General features: G+C 44.4%; 1 protein-coding gene across 1 annotated transcript in view; it reads left to right on the forward strand.

Moving 5' to 3' along the window:
* PGM2 (phosphoglucomutase 2) overlaps positions 1-18910 on the forward strand; it is a 103795-nt gene that overhangs the window by 51977 nt on the left and 32908 nt on the right. Inside the window, exons 8-10 of the mRNA XM_078776724.1 lie at positions 6680-6777; positions 18400-18586; positions 18687-18780. Coding sequence (XP_078632850.1) covers positions 6680-6777; positions 18400-18586; positions 18687-18780 — 379 coding nt within the window. The remainder of the gene's footprint in view (positions 1-6679; positions 6778-18399; positions 18587-18686; positions 18781-18910) is intronic.

Raw genomic sequence — 18910 nt, forward strand, 5'->3', positions numbered from 1 at the left:
TGTCGCTCTTGCTTGGAAAGCCACGGCTCTCAAACCAGCAATCAAACCAGCAATATCTCCAAACACGGTCGTTCACGATCGCTCCCTTGAGCCCGAGAGAAAAATGCCACTGTTTGTACGACATCCAGGCGAGAAAAAGCGCAAGAGGGAATTTGGTCAGAGCGAGGAGCCAAGAAGAAGAGAGAAAAATGTCCGCCACCACGTTCTTTTATCACCCAGGCTCTGACGTCATCTGGGGTGCTTCACCAATCAGCGAGTCGCTTCCTACCAGCCCTTCCCTGTTTCTATCAGCAAGTCCCATCTTACCCTGGCCTTGTGCCAATCAAAACCCCGACCAATCACTGCCCTTCTTGGCGTGGCCCTCGGCCCGCCTGTCCTGTGCGCTTCCAAAGTCAATATCAGCGGCAGCGCTCAATGTCCTGGCTTCAGGTAGGTTTTTAATTAGGGTGTTTAAATGTGCGCGATTGGCTAGTGTCTATGGTGTGGTGCCAAAAGGGACATAGGAAATAAATTACAGAGGTAACGACATACAAGAGATAAATTACCCATAAACCCTGAGCTAATTAACATACCCCACTGCTCGTAATGGGGATGAAGATTCACCTTACACGACATCCGGGCTAAACAGATTCCATACTTATCACATGGTGGTTCTTCTTCTTCATCACGACATACAGAGCATGCTAATTTATGCACTCTACCTGGTCTATGGTATCCCTACCCCCACAAAAGTAACAATACGTTAACTTCATATTGTGTCATTTAAAGGCAATTGATTGTTGGTTTTTCTTGTGAAGTTCTTGTGTTTAAAACTACTAGTGAGGTACCCGTGCTAAGCACGGGTGGGAGGCCAGAAGCAAACAGACAATGCAGAAACGGCGAATGCTAAAGCACGAAACCAATAAATTCCACATTCCTGTAGCACCTTCTGTAGCAGTTTGGGCTTCGGTGAAGTTGAATGGCGCACCTCTTTGCTTGCCCTCTTCGTTTCTGGCTGAAAGTAGTGAACCCAGCTTTCATCCTCAGTCACTACGCGCTGTAAAAAAGCGTCGCCTTCTGATTCATAACGTCGCAGAAGTTATTTACATGCCTCCACTTGCCGTTCTTTCCGTTCGGGTGCGAGTTGTCTCGGCACCCACCTTGCAGACACTTTGCGGAACCCCAGAACGTTAATGTTCAATTCGGAGACCACTTCATCCAGCATAATGTGACGGTATTCCCTTGGCACGCGCTCAACTCCAGCAACCATTTATGGTATCGGCTGTGTGAGGCCGGCCTGAGCGTTACGCCAGTCAGACACATTGGACACTCCACTTTTAAACGTCCTGTCCCAGTCATACACCTGCTGAAGCGAAAAACGTGCATCACCATATTGCATCTTCATTCTGCGATGGATTTCACTGGGATTCATACCCTCACTTCCCAAGAAACGGATGACAGAACGTTGCTCCTCCCTGGTACATGCTTCTAAGGGAGCCGCCATTTTGGAACTGCTCTACTGACGTCATACGCTCAATGTTGCCAGATCTAAAACAGGCAAAACATGATTCTTACCCATAGATATAACATATGTCAGCTACAACGACACACATTACATTCTCGAATTTATATCGCCATTTTAAGGTTGCTTATTGACTGGCCCTTGTATATGATTTTTTTTATACATATATATTTTATAGTACATATTGGCACCTTTGCAGTTTTTTCAAATAACTCACAATTTTCACAAAAAAAGAAGTTGAAATTCACAAAAGTATTTGGTCTCCACAATTCTTTATTTCACTGTTAATATACTGAAACGCAAAAGAAACTTACCACCTTTGAAACCTTTAAATATCAACAATAACACTGCGTGTAGTAAATGTGTGAACTTATTTGTGGACAATAGTGTCCTCGCTGTCAGACAAAACGGTCACGGATGGTCACTTGAACCTTCAATGGTCACTTCATAGCACAGCTGTTGAACAGCCGTTTTGACTGTCAGTGATTAGCCAAGTGGTACGGGATGATTTTAATGAGCTGCACGTGATGTCTTGATATTGGCTTTAAAAAGGCCAGTGCAAAATGGGCATTTTGACCGAAAAATTTGACCATTTTGACCAACTTCAAAAAGACCGAAAACACAAAAGAAACTTACCACCTTTGAAACCTTTAAATATCAACAATAACACTGCGTATAGTAAATGTGTGAACTTATTTGTGGACAATAGTGTCCTCACTGTCAGACAAAACGGTCACGGATGGTCACTTGAACCTTCAATGGTCACTTCATAGCACAGCTGTTGAACAGCCGTTTTGACTGTCAGTGATTACCCAAGGGGTACGGGATGATTTTAATGAGCTGCACGTGATGTCTTGATATTGGCTTTAAAAAGGCCAGTGCAAAATGGGCATTTTGACCGAAACATTTGACCATTTTGACCATTTTGACCAACTTCAAAAAGACCGAAAACGCAAAAGAAACTTACCACTTGTTTGAAATGTAATAAAATTGTAACAGTTCAAAATAAAACAAACCAACAATTGCTAATTGAAACATTGGCATTTTATTGATGACATGTCAAGTTTTTGACCAAGATACACCATCTCATCAGTTTGTTCTACAGTACAGAACAGCACAGGGTGCAATGTCAGTCCCCTTTCAATAGCGTGTATGGCCACCATTGTTTTGGATACAGGCAGTGCATCGTCGGCGTATACTGCCTACCAGTCTTTGGATGGATTGCTGCTGGATTCTGTCCCACTCAGTCCTCAATGTCTGAAACAGCTCTGCCCATGTCCTGGCCCTGCCAACTACGCGTCTCCCAAGCTCATCCCACAGGTGCTCTATGGGATTTAGGTCAGGGGAGAGCGCAGGCCACTGCATGGTGTTGATGTTCTCGCCTTGGAGAAATGCAGTGGTAAAGCGAGCAGCATGGGGACGAGCGTTGTCATGCTGAAAGGTTCTCAGTTCTGGGTGGTCTAGCAGGAATGGCAGCAGAAGAGGTCGCAGGATGTTATCCACATACCGCTGGGCGTTAAGATTCCCATCCACAACCACCAGTGGCGTCCTGTACCGGCCTGATATGTCTGCCCACACCATCACACTTGGGCCACCCCACCTGTTGGCTTGACGCACGCAACAATCGGCATATCGCTCGCCAGTTCTTCTCCAGACACGCTCACGCCCATCAGGACTGTCCACACAGAACCTTGACTCTTCGCTGAAAGCGACCTCGTTCCACTGCGCCAAGGTCCACCGCTGATGCTGCTGGCACCATCTCTGACGGTTGCGGCGATGGGCAACCGTCATCACGGGGCCTCTGTATGGTCTTCTGGCAGTCAGACCATAGTCATGCAGTCGTCTTCGTGCAGTATCATTGGAGATCCGTGGGTTTGCACGCCCCGGAGTTTCTGCCGCAGTGCGGGATGCTGGACGGAATCGATCCCGCAGGTGACTTCGGACCATCTGCCTGTCCTGCCTTGCAGTGGTGACTCTTGGCCTCCCTGATCGAGGTCTGTCATCAGCAGAGTTGTGGAGGGTGTCTCTGTCCACCAGGGCCGATATCGTCTGGTGTGAACAGCCAAGGCGACGTGCCACCTCACGGTAGTTCAGTCTGCCTTGCAGCATGCCCAGGGCACGCTGCCGTTGATCCCTTGACAATCATGGCATGTTGATTGAAATGCCCATTTTGCACTGGCCTTTTTAAAGCTAATATCAAGACATCACGTGCAGCTCATTAAAATCATCCCGTACCCCTTGGCTAATCACTGACAGTCAAAACGGCTGTTCAACAGCTGTGCTATGAAGTGACCATTGAAGGATCAAGTGACCATCCGTGACTGTTTTGTCTGACAGTGAGGACACTATTGTCCACAAATAAGTTCACACATTTACTACATGCAGTGTTATTGTTGATATTTAAAGGTTTCAAAGGTGGTAAGTTTCTTTTGCGTTTCAGTATATTACAGAACCTTTGTTTTTGAATCAGAACTTAATATATCCTTTTAAATCAAAAAATAAAATGAAATGGCATTTACAAAATTATTGACACCATAGTCTTTATATTTGGTAGCCTTTGGACAAAATAACTGCAGTCAAGCGCTTCCTATAGCCATGAATGAGGTTCCTTACATCTCTCTACTGGCAGTTTGGCCCACTCTTCTTGTACAACCTGCTCCAGTTCTTCCATATTTGAAGGGTGCCTTCACTCAATCGCTGTTTTCAGATCTCTCCACATGTGTTCAATTGGATTTAGATCTGGACTCATTGCTGGCCACTTCAGAACAGTCCAGCATTTTGTCTTGAACCATTCCTCGGTGCTTTTTGAAGTGTGTTTGAGGTCATTGTCCTCCTGCAAGACTCATGACCTTCGACAGAGACCCAGCTTTCTGACACTGGGTTGAACATTGCCTCCAAAATACCTCTGTAATCTCCTGATTTCATGATGCCATGCACACATTCAAGCCACACAGTGCCAAAGGCAGCACAGAAACTCCAAAACATCACTGAATCTCCTCCATGTTTGACTGTCGGGAAGGTATTCTTTTCTTTGAAGGCTTCATTTTGGTTTCTGTTAACATAGAGATGATGTGCTTTACCAAAAAGCTCTAATTTGGTCTCATCCGTACACAGGCCATTCTCCCAGAAGGATTTTGGTTCGTTCAGGTGTGTTTTGGCAAACTCCAATCAGGCTTTCTCAGCAGTGGGGTCCTCCTGGGTCTCCTACCATAGAAACCCCTTTCATTGAGTTGGCAACGGATGGTGTGAGTTGAAACTGTCGTACCTTGTGTCTGAAGGTTAGCTTGAATCTGTTTGGCAGTTGATCGAGGTGCTTTCTCCACCATTCGAACAATCTTTCGCTGCAATCTTCGATCAAGTTTTCTCTTGTGGCCATGTCCAGGGAGGTTGGCTACAGTGCCCAGTGCCAGGGGCCTTAAACTTCCTGATAACATTGCGTACGGTGGACATAGGAACATAAAGGTCTCTGAAGATGGACTTGTAGCCTTGAGATTGTCCATGCTTTGCTACAATTTTGTAACTGACCTCCTCAGACAATTCTCTGGTTTTCTTTCTTTTCTCCATGCTCATTGTGGTGCATGCAGTGACACAGAACAGCAGAATGACTCCTTTTCTCTGTTCAAACTGGTTGAATGAGTGATTTTTATATTGCAGGCACCTGCAACTCACCATAGGTGAGTTCAATTCCAAAGTGAAGGAGAATCACCTGCTTGAAATGGTATTATTTCTAACAACTTATAAAAGGTGCCAATAATATTGTCTGGTCTATTTTGGGATTTCTGTGTGGAATAAGCTAAGATTTTGTAATTTTCAGCTTTTTTTGTTTTTTTTCCACTGGAAACCAAAGAAATACATATGTGGATACCAATAGATTTTTTTTTATATCAACAATTTTCTGGAAGAAATGGTGCATTATTTGAAAAAAGTGCGAGGGTGCCAATATTTTTGTGTGTGTGTGTGTGTGTGTGTGTGTGTGTGTGTGTGTGTGTGTGTGTGTGTGTGTGTGTGTGTGTGTGTGTGTGTGTGTGTGTGTGTGTGTGTGTTTGTGTTTTATTTATATATTTTTTATTTATTTATTTATATATCCGAGATGGTGCCCTTTTGCCATTTAATCGAGGGAGTTTGCTGCTTGATGGTACTGTACTTTTCTGATTGTGTATAAAAAGACATAAGGACTGAAAGCTTTGATAAAGATATCGAGTCATTTGGAGTTACTGAAACTCCACGACCATTTCACTTTAAGGATCTGGATTCCAAGCATCGGTAAACTGTGCCGATCTCAGGAAAATTGCCTTTGCAGCATTTGGATTATTGCTGAAAACCCAACTGGCTCATTAATAACCTTCAGAGAGGGATTGATTTGCTTACCCCATCTGGTCTCGTCTTCAAACGGTTCCACTCGGGGCAACAGTTTCCGTGCAACTCGTGGTCAAAATGCTGCCACAAAGCTCACGCCCCCTTCGTCGTTACAAAAAATAGTTCACGCTTCACTTTGCTTGGTGGGGATCGAGAATCACATATATTCATGTCTGTTTGGTGTTGCGTAATCAAATATACAATCCACAGATTGCATGATTTGAGTCTTATTCTTAATTTTGACAAAATCGGTGCGACAAACCTACTGCAAACTGTTTTATTCTGCCTCGGACCTGCTTGTCGCAAACTTTCCGTGTGTGGAACATTTTTCAAGAGTTGCCACGAGCTTTGTACATGGCTATTGCTTTCTCTTCGCACCTCATTAACCCCTCAATCCTGAAGCACGAAACTACTGGGGGGAGCTTGTGGCACCATGAGAAGAACTTTTTTCTTCTCATCTCCCCCCAATCCTCATGAAGTACAACATTTAAGTAAAGAATTGCTTTTGAGGAGCTTGATATCCACAATAAAAATCGAATCCGATGTGATGACCAATTTGTCACCTGTGTGCTGCTTGACGCAATTGTATTTAGTAGTTGTCGATGTTTAAACGTTAAAGAAAGGTAGCTTAGGTGTAAATTTGGCCGGTGAGTTTATTTTCACTCTTAATCAATTTTTTGCCAATATCATGGACAGGACATTTTATGTGTTCTTCTACATGCTTTCTAACATGACTGCAATCACACATGGAAAGGACCATGCGTGTCTTGGTCTTTAGTGCATGTGAGCAGTGAGGTGAGATGATTGATCTCTATTTTCCAGACACTGTCCATGCGGCTTGCGGAGAAAACGAATGCACGCGTGATCCTTGCAAATGACCCGGATGCTGACCGCCTGGCTATAGCTGAGCGCCAGGAAACGTGAGCTCTCGAAAGAAAATGAGTCGATGGCCTTGCTCTTTCCATGGTTCCTACTTTTCTTTGCCTTTTTTTTTTCTTTTTTTCCATATGAAGCTTTTTTGTACTTTTGTTTTCTTCTTCCACTCTCCTTCGCTTTGCTGATATTTTTCTCAACTATGTGGTGCTATTCAGCCAGTGAGTATATCTTTACATTCTTTCTCTCGCTGGCGTGCCATCCTCCTCCTCTCCTGTATTCATATTTTCAATTCTCTATGATTGTTCTGATTTTTGGGTGTATCGTTTGGTGTAATTTTGCACATTTTGGTTCTTGTCAGGTTTGAGATGTTGCTTTTGAAAATTAGTTTTTGGAATGTATTAATTTCGCCCCTGTTGGCCTGATTTTGGCTGCGACACAACAATTATCCATCCCATCACCCAATCCACATTTGTCTTTTTTTTTTGTATTATAAAGTCTAGGCTTGTGGAAGAGCTAGAGCACAGAACGGATCACGATGCAAGATGACTAAAGGAACAGCACAAAGAGAAGGATGAACCTTTTTTTATTTCTATTTTATATTTTGTATATGATGCAAAGGTCTAGCACAATGGCCCAGAGGTACACACGGTTCCCTCTAAGCTGTCTAGCCCGGGTTTGAATCTTGTCCCAACTATAAACTAGAACGACACTCAGTAGAGAGCATACCTCCACCTGGTTGGCTATTTCACTCAATAGTGAAGAATCACTTTAAAAATTCTACTAGGTGGATCCAGATCCATATCTTCACCAAAATTGAATCGATTCTTCCTTGTCACACACACAACCTGTCCAAGTTTCGTCCAAATCCATCCATAACTTTTTGAGATATCCGCTATGTATCGTATTTGGCCCTATCTCCCAATGGTGAAGAATCGTTAAAAAAAAAAAAAATTCTCATTCGAATCCATATTCAGATCTTCACCAAAATCGAATCGAATCATCCTTGTCTGACACCGAAACTGTCCACCAAGTTTTGTCCAAATACTTCTGCAACTTTTTGAGATATCCTACTATGTATCGTTTTTGGCCCTATCTCCCAATGGTGAAGAATCACTTTAAAATTCTAGTAGCCGAATCCGAATCTGGATCTTCACCAAAATCGAATCATTTCGTCCTTGTCACATACCCAACTCATCCACCAAGGTTCAACTGAATCTGTGCATAACTTTTTGAGATACCGTGCTATATATAGTTTTTGCCCCCATCAATGGTGAACAATCTTCAATCCCACTCCACCCTCCAGGTCTTTAAAACAGCTGTTCACCACCATCTCTTATCTTCCCCCATCCAAAACCTTGATCCTTTCTACCCCCGTTAAAGCACCCCAAATCCACCTCTTCCAATCTCCAACTTCATTCATGAAAGTCCTTGTCATGTCCCTCTTGTTTATCCCATGTACCCTGCCCGAGCCCCCTCTCCCTTCCACAGATCTCCTGATGTTCCTCTTCTCTACTGTTGTTGTGCTCTGGTGTTGGTGTTGGGCTAGCGGCTAGGGTGCCGGCTTAGGATCCTAGGATCCTGGGTTTGAATCCCGGTCGATCGCTGAATTAATGCCAGGGGGGTTGACTCAGCCTGTCATCCTTCCGAGGTCGGCTAATTGAGCACCAGTTCACTGGTAATTCCCTGCTTGTCGTAAAAGGCGACAAACAGGGTTGGCGTCAGGAAGGGCATCCGGCCGTAAAACATTGCTTCAAAAAGGGGACCGAAAAACAACAACAACCACGGTTCCCGAAAAAGGCCAACCCCCACTTTGCGGGGAAAAATGGCCTCTAAAGGTGGTTATTTTTTATATTAATGGTGAACAATCACTTTAAAAATTTTCGTATCTGCATCTTCACCAAAATATAATTTATTCATCCCTGTCGCACACCCAACCTGTTCAAGTTTTGTCAGAACCCGTCCATAACATTTTGAGATATCCTGCTCAAAGACAAACACACAGACCAGGGGTAAAAAGGTGACCTCCATCCACCTTTCTGGTGGAGGTAATAACCAAACACTCACCCCTCAAATTTGGCTCCGACACCAACTTGTCACGTCCAGGTTCGCTTCTTGCTCGTACCATCTATACCCTGTCTGAATAGTGCTTTGCAGGCAAGCTGTTGCCTCAAAAAAAAGTGTGCAATCCCTTGGAAGAATGAGAATCTGGGGACCACCCGTATGCTAGCAATATCTGGTGGTGATAAAAAAAAAATTTCATCGTGTCTTTTATGGAAAATCGGTGAAGTATTGCCAGTACTCTGGCCAAATTCCAAATTCCTGCCAAAACCGTGGGGCAGGTGGTCTGGTCTACTCGGATATTCCTTGACACAAGGTTACACTGAGCTGTTGCTATCTCAGAGAAATAGTTGCTTTGTGGGTTGCAACTCCTAAACTACAAAACAATTTTGCGCATATGGCAGCTGAGTGATTTATTGATCTAGAGATTGGGCCGTATACAAGACCATGGTCACGTGACTGACGGCACGATACTCGTTTGTACTTGGAACTTCACCTGTTGCAGTAACACGTCGCCGGATGTGGGGCCCCGCAAGAACTTAACTGGATGGAGGACTATTATGGTCGCTTAGCAACTCGCCAAACCCATCTGGAGTTATCTGGATGGGGCCGGGACCGTAACAGTATATTGTTACGGACCAGTCTTTTATTTTTCTCAGATTTAATTCTGATTGGTTAAAGTTAAATTTGCTATTAAATTTGAAGACTTTAGATAAAGGGAGTCACAATAACAACAACTTGACCAGTGAAAGAACAACAACGTTTTGGAATGAAAGAAAGACGGAGGGCCAAGGGGTAGGCTGTGCTCCTTTGGGACTTCTCTTCAGCAGCCACGCTTTGTTTCCAGTGGGGAATTCCATTTAATTCCGACTTCCACAGTGAAGGAGAGATTGGGGGGTTTTCTGTGTGTGAACCTGTGAAGGTTTATTGACTCATTGATTCCTTTGCTATGACGGCTCAACCTTAACTTGCTGTGCACCGATCTGTGGTCCGTTGCGTCGTCTTCCCAGACTTTTTGCATTTCTCATGTACAAATGTTATTTTTCCTCTTCAAACTGGCTCCATAACAATAAATATGCGAGAGGTTATGTTGTAAAAAGAGATTTATTGAGAATGCAATGTATTATGATTTTTTTTTTTTATTATTGTTTTTTTTTAATGAAAGATTTATTTATTTATTTTTACATGGAAGATTTTTTTTGTTGTTTAATTTTTAAAAAATTAATCAAACTTTCAGTTTTTCCCTCGTGCAGGTTCCCTTCTACATCCATTTTGTCCTTTCCTGTGCCCCTCCCTCCATTCCTCCCCACAGCCATTGTTTGTCCAAATCTCCCTCAATTTTGGCCTTCAACTCTGCTGTTGGTGTCCCCCACCTCCTCTCTACTGTTCCTTTTGTCCTGTTACGTCCTCATTTATTCAATGTACGAGCTCTTACATGAGCCTAGACTATGTATACAAAAAATAAATTATCATCACATCAATAGGAATGCTTTATTGAAGTTTCATTGAATCTGGATGAATCTCAAAAAAGCGGTAACTGGTGATTTTGTCGTGCAACCTGGTGTGTGAACCGTTACAGAAATTTAGAAAAATCCCGACCTGCCTTAATATGGCACTTGCATTTTTATTAGTCCCCTACCCCGAGGGGACTATAGGTTTGCTCTGTCTGTCTGTTTTCTCGACTTTTCCCCATACCCTTTAATCTATTCAACTGAAACTTGGTACATGGCTTTATTATAAGTTACAGAACAAGTTTGAGTTTTGTGGCATTTCCCCAATTTGTGACGGAGCTATGCCCTTTTTGAAATTGGAAAATATCACATTATACACGACCGGTCAAAAGTTTTAGAACACCTCAATTTTTCCAGTTTTTATTGAAATGTACGCAGTTTAATGTCTCAATGTACTCTTAAATTAAGCATAGAACAAATAAACAATTGGAGATCAAAAAAACAAATCATAGAATCATTTTGTTTAACAAAATTTTATTTAAATTTTTTACTCGGAAAAGTAGCCACCTTTTGCAGATTTAACTGCCGAACACGCTCATGGCATTCTTTCTGCAATGGAAATCAAATATTGTTCGGGAAGTTCTTCCCAACACTGTTGCAGAAGTTTCCACAAATGTGTTGCACTTGTAGGTTGCTTTGCTTTCACCCTTCTGTCCAGTTCATCCCAAACCAGCTCGATGAGGTTTAAGTCTGGAGATTGTGCTGGCCATTCCATGATCTGAAGCCTACCGTCTTGTTCTTTTCCTCGAAGGTAGTTTTGACATAGCCTGGAAGTGTGTTTAGGGTCATTATCTTGCTGTAGGATGAACCTCTGACCAACTAGGCGTATACCAGAGGGCATTGAATAGCGCTGCAAAATGCTGTGGTAGCGCTTTTGGTTCAGGGTGCCAGTCACTCTGTGCAAGTCGCCGACTCTGGATCCAGCAAAAGAGCCCCAGACCATCACGCTTCCTCCTCCATGTTTGACAGTTGGTGTCGCACACTGAGGAACTATCCTTTCGCCTCCTCGACAGCGTACAAAAACCCTGCATGATGAACCAAAGATTTCAAATTTTGATTCAGCGTTCCACAAGACCTTCTTCCAGTTTTCAGTAGTCCACTGGCGGTGCTTCATGGCCCAGGCAAGCCTCTTTTTCTTATTTTGCCATCTTAGCAATGGCTTTCTTATTGCCACTCGACCTGTCAAACCTGCAGCTCGAAGTCTTCTCTTCACAGTTGAAACTGAGACTTGCTTACTTCGACCAGTGTTAAGCTGTGCTTGAAGCTGTTGTCCTGTGAGCCGCCTATCACGCAAGCTGTTGACTCTCAGAAACTTGTCTTCTGATTCTGTTGTGGCTTTGGGTCTGCCAGACCTCTTCCTGTCAGAGTTTCCTCTAGTTTCCAAGTGCCTTTTGATGGTGTAGGAAACTGTACTCACTGACACCTTGGCTCTCTTTGCAATTTTTCTAAAGGAAAGACCTACACTTTTAATGGTTATAATGGTCTGTCTGTCTTCCTTTGTTAATTGCCTTGTTTTTCGCCATTATGATAGCAATATACTACTTCCTGCAGTGCAATATTGTCCAAATAATGCTTCAGAGGGTGTAATAACAGTCTGTTCCAATACTGCTTTTATACAGACAGGGGGTTTGTAATCAAGTAATCAGCAGAGGTTGGCACACCTGTAAGAATTGTTTGCATCAACTTTCAAGGCTTAATTTACTTACATTGCTGCAACCCATTGCATTGCCAAAGGCTTACAACCCATTTCTTGTTTCCTGAAGAAGGCCTTTTTTTTTTTACAATATAACTGTGCAATTTACATTATTTTCCCGTTTTTGCTAACCTAAACTTTTTTTTAACCTCAAGCAGTTTACTGCTTACCTTTGTACCATGTCAGGTTATTCACTGGACTTCAATTGCTTAAATTTCAATAAAAACTGGAAAAATTTAGGTGTTATAAAACTTTTGACCATTAGTGTACATGGCTCAGTTTTCAGCTGCCCTGACTCCACGCCACTGCTTTACACCCATTGGCTAGACAGCTGGTGGCCTGACTCCCATGCAATTAAAATCATGTGCCGCCATTCCATGAAGCAACACAGATTGGTCGGTCTTAGGCCTGGATGTTAGTCCATACTCCAGTGAAATTTCAATGATCCCAGGTATATAACCACGATATATTATATATGCACATAACCAATACACATGTTTTTTCTTAATGTATGGACATCGAGTTATTTTTTATGCTTCCGCTGACTTTCGGGTTGTCCGTCCGTACGGGCTAAACCTCGTTTTTCTCAGCAACCATATGTCCGATTGAGACGAAACTTTCAGGGTAGGAGTGACGCCCATGCAGAATGTTTTTATGATAATTGTGACATAGATCACGTGGTATGGCGGCCATCTTGGATTAAAGTCAAATAAAAAAATTATTTCTCTGAAACCACTGAATGGAAAAATTTGAAACTTGGCACATTGTCAAGTACTCTCAATGGGGAACAAAAGCTTGATAATGATATCATAGGTGATGTGGTATTGTAACGTATTATTCTGACTTGTATTTGCATTGTTGTTGTGGTTTATCGGACGCGCTTATTCGTCAGACACGAGTGAATCATCACCGCGTCAATAAACGCGCTTTCCGCTTCCGGCACGATGGAGTCTGCTTGAGTTCGTTACATGGTGTCAGAAGTTCGTTGATATTCACGCCATAAGCCGCCATTCGTCTCCATAAATATGGCATCTCCGAACTTTGATCATCCCTCGATCGACTGGGAGAGTCTGGATCTCTACCAGGAGTTTTGCCGGTTCAGAAATCACGTCAGTTTTGTCTTGTCAGGGCCGCTCGCAGACATAACGAAGCCTCGTCAAGCAGGATGGCTCGGAACGTGGATCGGCGAACAAGGTCGTCAAATCTACCAAACTCTATCTTGGGAGGAAGGAGAGAAAGACGACCCGCAGGAAGTGCTGAACAAATTCCAGAACTATGTGCAGCCCAGAAAGAACAAAAGAGTTGCCAGACACCGACTGAAACAAAGGCGCCAGCGGAGTGGTGAGTCTTTTGATCATTTCATAAAAGATCTGAGGATAATTCTCATGGATTGCGATTACCAAGACCCAGACGACATAATCGTCGATTGCATCATTGATGGCAGCCATGATAAGAGGGTCCAAGAGAAATTACTCGATAGGGGTGAGGAGCTCTCACTAGCTAAAGCTATAGAAATTGGCCAACAGCTAGAGCTCTCGCAGAAACATATGAGAATAGTCCGAGATGAAGATGCTCTCATCTCAGCCCTCAGATCTGAAAACGAACGAACTCAGCACCAGACTCAACGTTGTAAGAGCAAGCCTGATAGGCATACACAAGCCACCGAGCTGTTCAAAGCTGAGAATCGGTTTCGGAATGACGGTCCCTGCAGCAAATGTGGCCAGTCAGTGCACAGGCAAGCCAAGTGTCCAGCAATTAATTCTAGCTGCTCCTACTGCAAGAAGCCTGGTCACTGGTTTGCGGCGTGTCGGAAGAGACTGCGCGACCTAAAGTCCCTTGATGAGGAGACCAGTCTAGATCATGTAGATCTTCCCCAAGAACTCGTCAAGGAATCTGAAATTTTAAGGATCTCCGCTCTACAACCAAGCATCAATACGGCTACTCATGACAAGTGGGCACAGACCGTCACGTTGCTGGGTCAGCCGACTCGGTTCCGGATTGACACGGGTGCAAGGTGCAACACACTAACACTCAACGACTACCAGTTAGTCCAGCACCTCGCAGGCGATCTACAATCGTCGCATAAAGTTCTTAAAACATACTCGAACCATACTATCCATCCTGTCGGTACCGTGACACTCCCTCTCTCTCACAAAAACAAGACCGTTAGAGCCAGTTTTGAGGTCATTGACCTCGATCAGGAGAATGTAATGTCAGGCGCTACCTCGGAAGCCCTAGGCCTCATTGTCAAGCTCGATAAGTTGTCTCTTGTTCAGCCTCTAGTCAATGTGTCTCAGGAAGCAGTAATCTCTGAGTTTCCAGAAGTTGCCAAGACAACTGGAACTCTTCCCGGGACTTATCGGATCAAGCTTGTAGAAGGGTCACAGGGAGTAGTTCACGCTCCTCGCAGACAGCCTGCAGCATTGAGAGAGCAAATAGTTGACAAGCTACAAGAGATGGTCACCGAAGGTCACATCGCGAAGGTAGAACGACCGACTGAGTGGGTGAGTTCCATGGTAGTAGCTCTTCGCAACGGCAAAGTCCGCATCTGTATAGACCCCAAAGACTTAAACAAGTGCACAAAACGTGAGCACTACCCAATGAGAACTGTTCAGGAAGTTTTAGCTCAAATCCCTGGAGCCAAAGTATTTTCTGTGCTTGACGCCCGCAGTGGGTTCATGCAAATTCGCCTTGACGAGCCTTCTTCATTCTTGACCACGTTCAATACACCTGTAGGGAGATACCGCTGGCTGCGTCTCCCTTATGGATTGAGGTGCTCGCCGGAGATATTCCAGCGAATCATGGACCAGATGCTAGAAGGGATAGAATGGGCAACAGCGGTAATGGATGACATTTTAGTTGCTGGTCGTGACATCACCCACCACGACTGTGTACTGAAGCGAGTTATGCAACGAGCTACAAGTTATAACCTGCAACTAAACTTCCGAAAATGCCTCATCCGGCAAACCTCAGTCCCTTATGTAGGCCACCTGCTTACTGCAGAAGGAGTGCTACCAGATCCATTCAAGACGAAGGCAGTTGAGAAAATGCCACGTCCAACAGACAAACAAGGCGTCAAGCGTTTCCTTGGATTCGTTCAGTATTTAGGGAAGTTTATTCCCAACCTAAGTGACACAAGCAAGCCTCTCCGTGATCTCTGCAAGGCGGACGTGGAGTTCTCCTGGCAGTCAGCTCAGGAGCTGTCCTTCAAGAAGCTGAAGCAAGCATGTATTTCGGCCCCGGTCCTTCAGTACTACGATGTAAGTCAGCCAGTTGAAATACAAGCCGATGCCAGCCAAAACGCTGTAGGAGCCTGTTTGCTCCAGAATGGCAACCCTATAGCGTTCACATCACGCAGTATGACCGATACTGAGTGTCGCTACGCTATGATTGAGAAGGAAATGCTCTCAATCGTCCATGCAACAGAAGCATTTCACTACTATATCTTTGGAAAATCAGTAGTGGTATATAATGACCATAAACCCCTTGAGGACATCTTCAAGAAGCCTCTCCTATCTTCTCCCATGCGTTTACAGCGTATGTTGCTCAAGCTTCAACGGTATGACTTGGAGGTTAACTACTGCCGTGGTTCTGAGATGGTGCTCCCCGACACATTGTCCCGTGCACCTCTACCGGACACCGACTCAGAAGCTGGGAAAGACCTTGAGCCCGTGAACATGTTCCAGTTCCTTGCGATCACGAGTGGGAAATACCTCGAAATCCAGGAAGCTACTCTGAGTCAAATGAGCCTTCTCTGCGGTGTCATTGCAAGTGGATGGCCTGACTCCCGAAAGGAAGTCCCAGCACAGGTCCGTCCGTACTTTGACTCCACAACGCAATTGGCAGTCTCAGACAGTGTTGTCTACAAAGGCATGCGCCTTGTCATCCCGCCAAGCCTCAGACCCAGAATGCTGAGCTTGATTCATGAATCGCACCTCGGAGTGAACAAGTGTAAGCAGCGTGCTCGCGAGGTCATGTATTGGCCCTCAATGAACTCTGACATCGAAGAAACTGTACGGAATTGTTGCAAGTGTGCAGAGTATCAAAGCGCTCAGCAACGGGAGCCTCTCTTGCCGACTTACACGCCTGATCTTCCATTCATCGAAGTTGGAAGCGACGTTTTTGACTTCGAATCAAAGCAGTATTTGCTCACGGTCGATTATTACTCCAAGTTTGTGGAGGTGGATTGCCTCAAGGACATTACAGCTCGCTCTGTAATCGAAGCTCTCAAGCAGCAGTTTTGTCGACATGGTATTCCAGAGAAGCTGCGAAGCGATTCTGGAAGTCAGTACACGTCAGAGGAATTTTCTCAGTTTTGCAAAGAATATGGCATAACTCACGACATTGTGTCCCCCAAGCACCAACGTGCCAATGGAGAGGCAGAAAGAGCGATCCAGACAGTGAAAAGGCTCTGGAAGAAGTCAGCAGATAAGTACTTAGCCCTGCTAGACTACCGCACCACTCCACTTGAAGGAATAAACTTGTCCCCGGCTCAGCTCCTAATGGGAAGACGCCCCAGAAACACACTGCCTTGCAACCGCACTCTTCTCATGCCTGCGCGGTATGACCATCACCTTGTGAGATCACGCCTTGACACACAGAAGGAGAAACAAAAATACTATCATGACAAGCCATCTATGTCAGATTTGCCACCGCTCCAGCCGGGCGACAGTGTTAGGATGTTGCCAAACCCGGAGGCCAGGCATTGGATTCCGGCTGTAGTTGAGGCGCGCCACAACAGCCCCCGGTCATATTTGCTGAGGACCCCAAACAATGTGTACCGGCGTAACAGGCTCCATCTCCGCAGAGTGCCTCATTCAGCCCATGTTGGCCCGGTGGGAAGTCAGCCACTCTCTCGCTTTTACTCTTCCCAGGACATGAGGGACTTCCCTGATCCCACCACTTAGCAGGACACCCCAGTGGGGAACTGCTGCAAGTCCCCAAGTCCACGTGAGCAAGCATCTGAATCCCAAAGTCTCCCAACAGTGTCATCGCCTCGAGCCACTGCATCTCCCAGAAATACCAAGTTCATCACAAGGAGCGGCAGAGCGGTTAACCCTCCCAGACGTCTGGATCTTTAAATTTAAATCAATTGATTCACGTGATCTGAATGTGATGCTGTTTGTTAATTAATTCATTCTAAGTTTTACTTTATAGAGTTATTTGCTTTGCTGGTTTCCTTTAAAGTGGCTTCCTTGAAAGAAAGGAGGATGTAACGTATTATTCTGACTTGTATTTGCATTGTTGTTGTGGTTTATCGGACGCGCTTATTCGTCAGACACGAGTGAATCATCACCGCGTCAATAAACGCGCTTTCCGCTTCCGGCACGATGGAGTCTGCTTGAGTTCGTTACAGGTATACCAGCCAAAAATGTTTTAATCGAACTCCTTATCCTAAAAATCTGAAATTGCATGCACATGATCTTTGACCCATTTCTATTGAAATATTACATTTATGACATCATAGGTCACATGGTTTGGCAGTCTAATTGGATTGAAGGAAAATATTAAATAATTATATCTCTGAAACCGCTCACCCTATCAATGTGAATTTTTACAAATATCATCTAACGGCACTGTTGCATATAGTTTGAAAATGATGTCATAGGTCACGTGGTTTGGCAGCCATCTTGGATCGAAAAACGAACCTTATCCGATCAACACGACACTTCACAAACGTGATCCACTACCCATACTTATGCAGAGTGATGGCATCTACCCGTTGTGGGACTAGGTGGAGGCATATTGGCAACACAGTCACATTGTTCTAGCTTATCATTATTTTCAGCACCAAACGCGGCATTATACATCGCCCAAATAAAGGGATGTGTTTACTGATGTTGAACAAAAACTTGGTTGGGGACATGTATTGCAAAGCAATGACACGTAAAAGTGTCCCATGTCGCTAAAAACGCAGACACAGTGCATGCGCGAAACGCATCATATAAGCATTCATGTCATGTCGAAAGTCCCGTATTGCAGTTTTATTTCTCTTGAATGCATCTCGAGTTATTTCTCTTGAGTTATTTATTGGCATTTTATTAATGCTATCTGTGATGAGTGTGGTTATGGCAACACCGTGCCGGTAGAATGGCCTAGAGGTGTATGCACACTCATCTGTAACCTGTCTGTCTTGGGTTTGAATTTCAGCCTGGCGTTAAACTGTTTTCCTGGTGTTTCGCAGGCAAGGAAAGGCATTAATGACTGTCTAACGGAATGAGGTTAAGTGGGAGGATCCGTCTACCAGCACTGGTCATTGGTGGATGTAAAATATACCACATTGTCTTTTGTGAAGAGTAGGGATTTGTGGCTGGTGTCCTAGCTAAATTCAATGACATGCTGGTTTTGACCTTGCTGGGCATTAGTTATTTGCATTGTTTCTCACATATCCTGGTGGTCCACAGTGGAGGCTGGAGGGTGTTCACGGGCAATGAGACAGGAGCCCTGCTCGGCTGGTGGAATTTCGAGTGCTGGCGCAAAAGCGCTGGGGTGGCCGCAGCCGCCCTCCTGCCTGACGTCTACATGCTGGCCAGCACAGTCTCATCCAAGATCCTGAGTGCAATCGCATCACAGGAGGGATTTAAGTTTGAGGTAACTCGGAGATATCTTGTGTGTTTTCTATTTGATGCACCATGGTTTGCCATGTAGATAAGTGTTTATCCCTTGTGATGTTTTAATTTCATCCTCTTAGGAAACCTTGACGGGGTTCAAATGGATGGGAAATCGGGCACATGAGCTTATGGATGAAGGAAAAACTGTACTCTTTGCATTTGAAGAAGCCATTGGTAAGCAGTTGTTTGTTGTCATAGCTCATCTCTCACAATTGGTGGAAACTTTAGATTTTGTTAATTTCTTGCATAACACCTCCATTTAATCAACAACTTCCTGCCATATTACCATTCTTGATCCAGCTCA

The sequence above is a fragment of the Myxine glutinosa genome, chromosome 4 (assembly GCF_964187855.1).
Source record: "Myxine glutinosa chromosome 4, kmMyxGlut1.1, whole genome shotgun sequence".
Lineage (NCBI taxonomy): Eukaryota > Metazoa > Chordata > Myxini > Myxiniformes > Myxinidae > Myxine > Myxine glutinosa.